The 12,695-nt window shown below is 39.2% G+C and overlaps 1 protein-coding gene across 1 annotated transcript in view; it reads right to left on the bottom strand.

The window, feature by feature from the left end:
- Positions 1 to 8,812: 8,812 nt before the first annotated feature.
- CFAP20DC (CFAP20 domain containing) overlaps positions 8,813 to 12,695 on the bottom strand; it is a 272,252-nt gene continuing 268,369 nt past the window's right edge. Inside the window, exon 16 of the mRNA XM_007469022.1 lies at positions 8,813 to 8,925. Within this exon, the coding sequence (XP_007469084.1) occupies positions 8,813 to 8,925 (113 nt within the window). The remainder of the gene's footprint in view (positions 8,926 to 12,695) is intronic.

Raw genomic sequence — 12,695 nt, forward strand, 5'->3', positions numbered from 1 at the left:
AATTCTCCAGATTGCTGGGGTAAAACTGTGCTTTAAAATTTTAGAAAAAAACCACCTACAATATCACCCCACAAATGGGTGTCACCCCACTTTTGCTCTGCAAAGATTCTTGGGCCAGGACCTATGGTCCTCCAAGTCCCCATTGACTTGGTAAGAAGCCTTACTGGTTTCTCAACCTCCATTCTTACTTTCCCTTCCCAGCCTTTCCATTACGTTTTTGCACCGTGTCACCTCACTGTACAGCAACTACCTTAATTTCTTCACAGCCCAAAGCACCTCGCATTCAAAGCTGTGTAGATAACAGACTTTACAAAAGGCTTATGTCTCTTAAGGGAGTGATTTAAGCAAAGGTTTTTAATTTCTAGTGCCTCTTCCGTAGTCTCATATTGAGAAATATGCCGTACATACAGGAGTACTGAAAGCTACTGCTCTACACCTTTGCTCAGATTGGAAAAACATGGTATTTTTATGTGGAAGAAAAATACATCCGACTCACTAAAAGCTACTACAAATAGGAAGACTCCAAGACTTCTTAACAGTATTTAACTTAGTGATACCAAGTCATGAATGGTTTTGTGCACTGATGGACTCTAGTTATGAAATATACACTCAGACATGTGTACATGTACTAATTTCAAGGTCTTTAGACACAGGCTCCAATCACTTTCCCACAGTCACTCGATAAGCCTTCCGCCCTTTGTTGATTTGGAAGCTGGAACCTAGATATGGTCATTAACATAAAATATAATCTGACACCCAGGAAGCAGAATGAGTAGTTTAGCTTGAAATGTATACAAGGCAGAGTGAAGAAAGCAAAACAAAAAAGTCTTATCTTCCATTCTAGTGGTCATCGACCACATGGGCTGAAGCAAGTTTTTAGAACATTACTGAATAGCCCACAGATGAACTCCATCAAGTGACTGTTAGTTTGTTGACTGAAACTGTCAAAAGCCATTGACACCATATGCCCTTGGGAAGCTACACTGCTCATTCTGGCAGCACCAGAAGTAAAGAGGAGAGGTAAAAAGGAGAAATGAGAATTGGTTAGGTCTCAGCCTTGGCTGCTTTTAAACGGGTCACAGCCCAGGTTAGAGGAGGTAGGAATCCCCTGGGGTGGGACTCAGGCAGCAGCATTTTTTAGAGTCTCCAGATAATGCAATGTGCAGGCAGGGCAGAGTTTTCAGATTAGACTGAAAGCAGCAACTGGCAAAACGTGGAAAGAGAGCTCAAAAATTATAGGAGAAATGAAAACAGTGATATCTCTTTTCAATTAAGGCTATAGACGTTGCCAGGGAAATGTATTTGCTAATCAGAGCAAATTATAACAGGAATCTCTGGAATTATTTTTCTGTTTATGTGGACTTTGAAACAACCATAGATTCTTATGTTTAGCTAACAAATAATGCCACCATTTTTTTCTTGTCAAATTTCTTTTGATAATGGCAAATGTTCTTGAGAAGTACCTGACCTAGAAGGATTAAAACCTTTTGAAATAAGTGAATTGAAAGGTACCAGGAATGTTGTGGAGATCTAGATACCTAGATGAATTTTAGAAATATTTAGATATCAAAATTCAAAGACAAGACAAGAATTTGGGGTAAAAAGATATTCTGCTTACTAGAATTAGCCCACAACAGGACACTATCAATTTCTTTGACCACCTAAAGGTTTTAAAGAAAAACGAAAACTCTCTTCTATTGAGTTGGCTAAAAGCTTTCTATGTCTTCAGGGTTTGAAATGTCTGAATCACTTCTGCATGCAGTTGGAAGAACAAAGGGTGAAATTTTGATTCATTTTCTTTAAGATAATCTTGAGTTTAGGAAGCTGTAAAGCAAAACTGGGTATGGTTTTAATCCCATCTCATGATTTATTTATAGATTATTGAATCTCCATTACTAATAGAAATTATATGTCAGAGTGACATATTATCAAAAATAAATAAACAGTAATTTCCTCTCCTGGAATTCTTAAGTAAAATATTCCTTATTGTGCTTATCTCAATAATTAAGATCCCGAGGGTCATCCCCCCACCCTGCCCAATGCCTCTGGAAGTATTCTTTACAACAAATTAGAGATAATTTCCCCTGATCCACAGGTTAAAATATCAGCAATACTTATTACTAAGGAGCAAGTTTATATGCTTAAATCTTGCCAGGTTCAGCATAAACATTGACAATGATAAGTTAGGCTGATGAAAACCAATCAATACCATTTCTCACACTTCACTTCTGTAATGCTTCACAGGATTACAGGTGATTAACTACAGAAGAATATGTCAGCAGTAAAAATTAGTGTTATCTGTGGCCCATGTTAATTGGTTATTTAATTCTTATAAGTCAAATTATTTTGACTTAATGTGATTCTAAATTATATTAAAACCACCCAAACCACAACCAAAATATTAATTAAGATGTAAAGCTCCAATATTCATGATGAACTTTAACTTAGATTTAGCCTTTGTTGTAAGTTAACTGTATAACCTATAGTTATAAATTTGAATAATTTAAAATATGAGAAAGAAAATTTCTTTTTTTTTTTATGTAATGTCTGAAACATTTCTATTAACATATTTCCATACAAATAACCCAGAGAAAGTTTAACATTAGTTGCTTTTTTGTTGTTGTTGTTTGTTTGTTTTTTTATACGGCAGGTTCTTATTAGTCATCAATTTTATACACATCAGTGTATACGTGTCAATCCCAATCGCCCAATTCAGCACACCACCGCCACCACCCCGCCGCAGCTTTCCCCCCTCGGTGTCCATACGTTTGTTCTCTACATCTGTGTCTCAACTTCTGCCCTGCAAACCGGTTCATCTGTACCATTTTTCTAGGTTCCACATAACTGTGTTAATATACGATATTAGTTTTTCTCTTTCTGACTTACTTCACTCTGTATGACAGTCTCTAGATCCATCCATGTCTCAACAGATGACTCAGTTTCGTTCCTTTTTATGGCTGAGTAATATCCCATTGTACATATATACCACATCTTCTTTATCCATTCGTCTGTCAATGGGTATTTAGGCTGCTTCTGTGACCTGGCTATTGTAAACAGCGCTGCAATGAACATTGGGGTGCATGTGTCTTTTTGAATTATGGTTTTCTCTGGGTATATGCCCAGTAGTGGGATTGCTGGATCATATGGTAATTCTGTTTTTAGTCTTTTAAGGAACCTCCATACTGTTCTCCATAGTGGCCGTATCAATTTACATTCCCGCCAACAGTGCAAGAGGGCTCCCTTTTCTCCACACCCTCTCCAGCATGTGTTGTTTGTAGATTTTCTGATGATGCCCATTCTAACTGGTGTGAGGTGATACCTCATTGTAGTTTTGATTTGCATTTCTCTAATAATTAGTGATGTTGAGCAGCTTTTCATGTGCTGCTTGGCCATCTGTATGTCCTCTTTGGAGAAATGTCTATTTAGGTCTTCTGCCCATTTTTGGATTGGGTTGTTTGTTTCTTTAATATTGAGCTGCATGAGCTGTTTATATATTTTGGAGATTAATCCTTTGTCCGTTGATTTGTTTGTGAATATTTTCTCGCATTCTGAGGGTTGTCTTTTCGTCTTGTTTATGGTTTCCTTTGCTGTGCAAAAGCTTTGAAGGTTCATTAGGTCCCATCTGTTTATTTTTGTTTTTATTTCCATTACTCGAGGAGGTGGATCAGAAAACATCTTGCTGTGATTTATGTCAAGGAGTGTTCTTCCTATGTTTTCCTCTAAGAGTTTGATACTGTCCGGTCTTACAGTATTTCAGTCTCGAGTGCATTTTGAGTTTAGTTTTGTGTATGGTGTTAGGGAGTGTTCTAATTTCATTCTTTTACATGTGGCTGTCCAGTTTTCCCAGCACCACTTATTGAAGAGACTGTCTTTTCTCCATTGTATATCTTTGCCTCCTTTGTCATAGATTAGTTCACCATAGGTGCATGGGTTTATCTCTGGGCTTTCCATCTTGTTCCATTGATCTGTCTCTGTTTTTGTGCCAGTACCCTATTGTTTTGATTACTGTAGTTTTGTAGTATAGTCTGAAGTCAGGGAGTCTGATTCCTCCAGCTCTGTTTTTTTTCCCTCAAGACTGCTTTGGCTATTCGGGGTCTTTTGTGTTTCCATACAAATTTTAAGATGATTTGTTCTAGTTCCGTAAAAAATGTCATTGGTAATTTGATAGGGATTGCATTGAATCTGTAGATTGCTTTGGGTAGTATAGTCACTTTCACAATATTGATTCTTCCAATCCAAGAACATGGTATATCACTCCATCCATTTCTTTCACCAGTGTCTTACAGTTTTCTGCATACAGGTCTTTTGTTTCCCTAGGTAGCTTTATTCCTAGGTATTTTATTCTTTTTGTTGCAATGGTAACTGGGAGTGGAGAAAGAAAATTTCTTCATCTTAGGCGACCAAAGTCTCTGACTGAAGGAAAGTTCAGGCTTCAGCATACCTTATTTTAGATGAAAAGTGAGTCTGAGGAGTGATCTTACAGTATGGTTAGGGGTCTGCGAAATATCTGGGCAAAAGAAAAAAAAGCAAAAGCCCCACCCTCACTGCCAAATCACACACACACACACACACACACACACACACACACACTCTCACACAACCAGCCAACCAACCCAGGGAGACACATTTCTGGGAGCTCTGGTGGAGTCAGGGCTCATCGGCACTGGAGAAGTGATCTACTGCAGCATTTCTCAAAGGAGGTTCCGTGGGTGGATCAGCCCCATGAGATGCTCTACTGAACAAGGGTTCGAGGACAGAGAAATTTGAGCATATTTACTCTTCCTTGGACATTCCCTATACTTGCTAGGCGACTAAAGCCATTGAGAATTTCTCCAGTAAAGACAAATGACCATTTCTGCTTCTCCAGTATTTTCCAACATTGACCATGTGCTTCTTCCCCACTCCCATTAAATTTATTAACATCGAGTGGAATTTGCTTCTTGAAACACTTTGGGAAATGCTGATCCTTGAAGTATAAAAAGGCCTAATATGGAAGGAAGAATCTACACAAACAAAAGAGAAGAAAACACTAAATGAAAACAGAGAACCCAAACTCCTGGCAGGCTCTAGTGTCCTCTAGCGGCCACTGTACAGTGACTGTGATGTCCACCTAACACTGTCACTTGAATCCTCATCTTAATTCCCTCAGGGTGGGAAAAGAACTGGGTTGGAAGTGAGGAGTCATGGATTCCATTCTCCCTTCTGCAAGTTGCCTTTGGATAATTAACTTCCCAATCTGAATCTCATTTTTCTCAATTATAAAATCAGAGTTTAAAGAAATGATCTTGATTGTACTTCCTAGGCCCAATTAGATGATTCTATCACAACTATTATAATGGAAGAAAAAGAGAAAATAGGATTTGCTTGAGAAGAATGCTCTTTATGATTATGATTCTGGAATGCAAAATGAATGATGTATGAAATAGAAATCCTACAGTACAACCATATGCAGATAGGAGATTCTTAATCATTATTCTGGCCATTTTGACTGATGATTGAGAGTCTCAGGAGGACACCTGGAATAAACCTAGCTTTAGTTAGACAGTTTTTAAAAAAGAACAATCCAGAAACTTTCAGCAGCCATATTTTTAAATAAAGCCAAAGGGCAACTTTAAAATTAGTTCTTTTAATTAATCGTCCTTCAGGTTGTACAGTCTGTGACTACATATTCTTGGTTATTAAACAGTTTGTACTTCAAAAAAAAAATCAAGATGTGGCTGAAATGACGGATTCAAATGAAGCTAACCTAAAAATATGGAGAAATACAATACAGCAAATTATTATGCAAGTGTCTACATATTTTTCATCTGTCAGTATTTTTCCTTTAACAGAAAATAAAATTAAACTAATTAGAGAGAGAAATTATAATTGCCAGGGAAGCTAAATTATCGATTTGATGCCACAAATCAGCTGACAGTTTTTTTCCTATAATTCCTGGGCTCTGTAACTAAATAATAATTTAGAGATTTAAGACTTAATGTCACTTACAAGTTGCATCCTGGATTGTATGAAACAAGAAACTGAATCAATCCCCAAATTGATACCAAATTATCTTAAGATGTATTTCCATATTGAATTGAATTATTTTTTTCAGGATCCATTTGCAATAGTCAATTTCAGATATAATGTTTAGTACACATTTGATGAGAATAGTAGAAATCCAGGTCTTGAAAGTGGAAACTAATAATAATATAAACTTTTCCTCCCTGCTACATGTGCCGTGAGGCAAATGTGCCCTCTCATCACACTGGATCTAATCTATAACTGTGGTTCTCAAGCATGACTACACATTTGAATTGCCAGGGGAAGTTTCAAAATTTTCTAATGCCCAGGGTGCACCCAAGACCAATCAAATCAAATGTTCTGGGGGTGAAACCTGGGTATAGAAGTATTTTTATAAACTTCCCAGGAGATTCTCATATGCAGCAAAATTTGATAAGTGAAGCCATATAGCCCAGTCAATGAATTTCCAAGTAATCTGGCTGTACCATTTTGGTTTAAAATTGGCAGTGTGAAGCACATCTATTTCTGTTTTTCAGTTCTTCTATAGAAATCTCAACAGAAATTGAAGCTACTCCTTTTAAACAAACAAAGTGTAAAATATGACCTTGTGGTAGATAATTTTTGGAGTGTCTGCTTGGTTCATGAGAAACTCCTTAACTGCCTTTCTCCACCATCCACGCAAGAGGGTTCTCATGGCCATTGGACCAAAGTGGGCCAGTTGGAATCCCAAGTCTGGGATATTTGAATTGAGATTGAGAGTTAATATTTCTGTGTGGTCGGATGTATGGGCTGTGGTTGGCTAACTGTTCCGGTGGGTGGACTGAATAGCTGAGAAAATTTTGGGGGGAGAGAAGAGAGAAGAGGTGGGCAAAATGGATCAGAGGTGAGTCACAGAGACAACATTTTTAGATGCCCAGGGTAGACATCTGTCATGTTTGCCTGCTTAGTGTCCCTCTCCATTTTGTTAACAGCACCCTCTTCTTCAGGGACTATCTTGTTTCCATTCCATGTAGTCCTGGGGATAACCGAGAAGTCAAGCCTACTAGCCTCTTGCTCCTTGAGCAGAGACTCAAGGCAGAAAAAGGTGGCACCGTCATTTTGGAGACCATTGTCGAGAGAAACTGATAGTTCCTACTATAGGATCCCTGGAGCTGCCTGATTCCTGTGCCTCCTGGGGTCTGACTGTTCAACAACTCTTTGAATTCTGGGATCAAGGGTGTCTGTTGCTTGCAGTTCAAGAATCCCAACAGAGTTTTCTAGGTTCTAGCTTGAGTCCACTCAGAGGCCTTGCAGCATTCTGTTTGGGGGTTCATGAGGCACTCTTGTATCCTAAATTACTTTTACCTCATGATGTTTTTGACATTTGTAACTTCACGTCTTAACTAGTATAGACATTTAGTTGACTCCCCTATTTATGTGGATGATCCTGAGACTCACTAAAGAAGGAACAAGGCTTTCCAAGTCCTACTCCAATCTTCAAGGTCATAACCAACTCTTTCTATCATTCTGCATGCTTTCTGAAGCTGCAGTTTTTTCCTGCATTTTGTAAGTATGAAGATCTTGGAGAAATATTAATAACAAAGGTATTCTTTGTGAACAATAGGATTAAAAGCTTATCAAATACCAGCACGGTTCTAAATAATGTATGATCCTTTGAACAGGAGCACAAATCTACTCCTGAAAAAAGAGCTCTTATTTCCTCCATCAAGCAACATTAAACGAAATTACAGTACTGCCGTTAAATCCAGCTGCACAGCAATAATTTTTCATGTCCCATGGTACACTCTTCTTCATTAAAAAAATCTTTATTAAGTAACAAAACATGCCAGCTAATATAAAAAGTACTTCCTTGAGCTCAGTATTTATATACTTGGCACACAATTCAAGGCTGGTCTACTCGGATTCAGGAAGCACATGATTTTCTTCCTTGTGATGCAGCGAGTAGAGTTACAGTGACACATTCTTAAAGACCAAAGGAAGCCTCCTCCATTTCTCCAGGTCCAAGTCACAGAAGTGGTGAGGTATGTTCAAATGGGTGACTTCTTATTAAATTTGGATCCACGGTGCTAGATTTGGATCATATTATTAGAATTCAGAGATAATTGGTAAAAATGTTTTTTTAAAAAAGCACAGAGCTAAGCAGCTTAAGTTATTAACAATGTTGTGGTCTTTGGCAAACTCTGGATGAACTATAATGAAATGGAAATAGCAAGGTCGGTACCAATAAAATATGGTCATAAAGTCTGACTACTTCACAGTTAATCCTTTTTCTAATAATCTAAGGAAAGGTAAATACCATCTAGGAATATTCTGGTAAAGAAAGTGGGGAAAATAAAAAGAATCAGTTTAAAAGGTATTCTTCTGACCATCATACTTTATTTTTAACACAAATAGGTAATAAAATAAAAGGTACCCAGATATCTTTTAAACAAGAATACATTTTCTGTATATCAAGCCATCATTTACAGATTAATACTGCAAAAAATTTGCATTAATAACTCTTAATTCGTTTACATAAAATTATATGAAATAAAGAAAACTGTATGTAGGATGAGAACCAACAAATAAGAACCAATTCAAAGTTCTAAAATCTTATCTCTGTATTAATTCCTTCACAGTTCCAAAAAATCACACCCATCTACAAAAAGAATATAGGTAGTCTTAACAGTGAACACTACGTACAAACTAACTTCATTTCTCTTAGTTACTGTTGATTCCATGGGCCTGGCCAACACATGCATTGTGATGCCGGTCAGAACTGCTATCCTGCTCCGCCGGGGGTGGCCATTCTTTGCCCTGGAAGGAGGCATTACACCAACTCGTAGTATTTCCCAGTCTGGGGATCAAAGTAACAGTTCAGACATGGGTCATACAGCAGAGTCAGCACTTCCTCGTCCTCTTCCACCCTCAGGTCTTCTCCACCTGTGGGAAGGGGAACCACCGTCATGTTAGCTGTTGGCCTGGCCCATAATTCTGAAACTGCAACAGAGAAGGGCAAGGAAGCAGGAATCATCTTTCCTGGGAGACTGTCCTTATGCGGGCAGGATGTCAGTGCTGGAATGGAGGAGCGCTGCAGATGTGATAACTCTATACTTGCAGTGTAAGACGGAGAAGAAACGGTGATCACAGGGGCCAGAAACGAGCGTGGAGAACTGGCAGGGAGAAGAAAGGATTAAGGAAGAGGGGGCAAAGGACTAAAGAGTTATGAGGATTAGGGATACCTGAACAGGATTCAAAATTTGATTATCACAGCTCTAGACCTCTTCATGGGCCAGAGCTGCACAAATGCCAAACAGTGCAAATTAATAAAGAGCTCAATCCCCATTCATACAACCTAAAAAGACTACCAAACAAACATGAATTAAAATAATGTTTAGAAATATGATACTCAAAGCATAGAACACAAATGGAAAACAATGTCAGATGATCTGTAATTTTATTAGTGGTAGCAAGATCTGTCAAATTTGCCGGGAAAATGAACATGGCTTGATTTTTTTTTTCTTGTGACGGCTATTTAGATGGTTTGGATGAAGAGAACACCTACCGCCCAAGTAATCAGCAAAGTTAGCAAGGTTTTGTTGGTTTTCAACAAATGGCACGGAACGAAAAAAAAAAAAAAAAAAAGCTTTACTGAGATATTTCCTGACAACCTTGTGTGTGCCCAGTGTTGTGCTCAGTACTTATGTACTTGATGCCATCACTAGCACTAGTAAGCAAGTGCCCTCTGAGTACTTCTCAGAATCAATGTAATAGGCTTGGAGGCTGGGAGGGCAAGACCTCCCTCAGCTGGAGAGGACCAGAGCAGGCTCAGGGAGGAGCAGATGATTAAGACAACACTTGTCTCTCTTCCTTAGCACAGGCTACTAAGGGCCAAAGAAAACCAAACCTTTGGGCTACAAGCTCACCAGGGTCAGTTCTGGAGGGGCTTGGATGGTGGGCATGGGCAGGGCTGACACAGAACAGAGGCTCAGTAAATACTGAGTACTTTCTGAAAGGGTGAATCAATGATTGTGAAACAAAGCTGGGATCTTAAGCGTCATTGCCCAGAGGAAGGGAAGGCGGTGGTAGTAGTGGTGGTGGTGGGACCTCACCTTACCCAGCCAAAATCAGATTAAGCTGGTGCATGGACACTGTCCGGACAGTGACAAACTGGAGTTAAGGCCAAGGGAGTGGTGACAAAATGGTGGAGTGGGGTACCACAGCCACTCCTCTGCCCATCCTTCTCTAACCACCCCAAAACACTTAACGTGATCCTTCCCTGCCCCAGGCACCAAGCCAGGTGTTGGGGATATGAAGATATAAGAGAGAGGCCCTGTTTTCAAGGAGTTTGCAGTGATCTGGGGGAAACAAGAAATCAGTGGACTCTCTGGTGAGTTGCACGCAGTGCCAGCAGTTCTTAAAAAGTGGGGTTTAACAGAAGAATGATTTCATCTGCCTTGCTTAGTAACATCTCAAACAGTACAACCCCCGATGGTTTAGAAAGCACTTTCTCATGCAGTAGCTCATTTGACTGTTATGATCCTGTGAAAGAGGCAGGAATCATCGTGCCTGTTTTATGGATGAGGGCAACAGGGTCTGCAAAGTTAAACAGCTCATCTGAGGTCACTTGGTGAGTTAGAGGCAGAGTCAGAGATGAACTTGGGTTTCCAGATTCCCAGTTCAGTGTTCTTTTGACCATACCTGCTCGATCTTATTGTTAACACAATACTGGTGTAACACATTCAATTGGAAGCCATTACATTATGGGGATTTAAATATGGAAAGTAAAAAATTGTAAAGGTGTCCTACATTTAAAGACATCAGTTTTGGAAACAAGAGAACTTTGATTTTTCATATTTCCAAAACCACTGACAAAGATGAGACAGTCCTTGTGGGAGGGACAGAGGCAACTAGCTCAACAGGCCCAAAGGAACTGAGCTTATTAACTCCAGAAAAGGTAAAGCTTGATGGAAGTGACAACAGCCCTTCTGGCTTCACGTATATAAAGGGTGGCAAATGAATGGGAAATTAAGACGATGCTGTGGGGCTCCAAGAGAAAGCAACAGGATCAATGGGTGAAAGTTACAAGGAGCCAGATTTTTGGCTCAGCACAAGGAAAACTTTTCTAGACACTGGAGCTGACCAGGAAATGGAACGTGGACTCTAGGGAGGGTGAAGCGGGGACCGGGGCAATCATTTGTATGAGATTTTGTAGATGAACCCTGTGTAGGACAGGGGGCCAGATCCAATGACCCCTATGGTGCCTTTGATGAGTTTTTGTGACTCTTGGCTGCAGTGGCTTCTTGCACCCTTGAAATATGTCAGGACTTAACAGCTAACGGCCACATTGATAGTGGTAGCTGACCTGAGCACCTTGCAGTTTCTGATTATGAACAGGAACTCAGAGAAGGCAGGCTGCCTTTCCTTTATTTTCTATTGTTACCTTAAGAGTGGTCCCTAGGGCCTTGCCTCCACCCTCCTCCTCTAAGTAGGAGAGGGTGGGAATGCTTTTCAAGTGGCTGTTTCATATTGAAGATGATCCCCTGGGGCACTTCTGCACATCAAAGGAGAGTGTGCATGTCCTTTACTTTCAGATATTCAATCCATCAACACTTTCATATTGGGGTTACTTCAGAGAACGGAACAAAATCAGGTGATCAATAAGTAACCACTGTGTGCTTGCTACGTGACTGAGCAGTCTGGTTATGGATGAGACAGCCTAGTTGTACATGTGACATACACACATGAAACAAAAACAGCTACTAAAGATTAATGAGGAGTTAAACTGGGAGTGGCTAAGAGCACCCCTGGGCTCTAGAATCCAACAAACCTGGGGATGGATGGGAGCGCTGCTGTTCACCACTTGCATGCCCTTAGGCTGGTTACAGATTATTTTACCTCACTGAACCTTCGTTTGCTCATTTTTAAAATGGGAATAACCTTATTTCATAGGGCTTTGTGGACTAAGCTGGACACTGGGTAATATGCATAGCACAGAGCACATGGTAGTTGTTCAATAAATAATCACTACTATTACTATTAAGAATAGTAACAATATAATAAATCCTTAACTATAGGCTACAGCTTTTTTAGTAACTCAGAACAGCACTGATAAAGCTTAAATATAAAGAAAAGACTTCACAGAGACAGGCAGAATGACATTTAGACAATGAAGTCAGATAGATCTGGGTCCAAATCCCATTTCTGCCATTTCACAGCTGCGGGACATTGAGAAAATTCACTACTCAGCCTCAGTTTCCTTATATGTAAAGTAAGGATAGCAATAGTACCTGTTATAGTACCTATGAGAACTAAATAAGGTAACACTCAGCACACACACAGTGAGTACTCAGCAAATGTTATAATCACTATGGAAAACGTAAGATATCTGAGTTAGACACGAGAGGGATATGTTCATTTATACCTCACTCCTTACCCCAAAACTATATCTGTTTGATGTTTTACTACTAAAGAAAAAGGTTTGAATGAAACACAAAGTCCCCTACTAATTTTATACAGGATATTATAATTAATTCATCTTTAAATAAAAAGTTCTTATATCAAAAATCATGTCTTTTTCAAAAAAGTAACACTAATTTTTTCCATCAGGTGTGATATTAAAACCACATATTACTGAGGTAAATAATTACAAGTCGAATTTTCTCAAAGATCTGCCATCCAATGTCTTGTTTTTTTTTTTTCTTTTTCTTTTT

Source organism: Lipotes vexillifer, unplaced genomic scaffold, assembly GCF_000442215.2.
Source record: "Lipotes vexillifer unplaced genomic scaffold, Lipotes_vexillifer_v1.1 scaffold989, whole genome shotgun sequence".
NCBI lineage: Eukaryota > Metazoa > Chordata > Mammalia > Artiodactyla > Lipotidae > Lipotes > Lipotes vexillifer.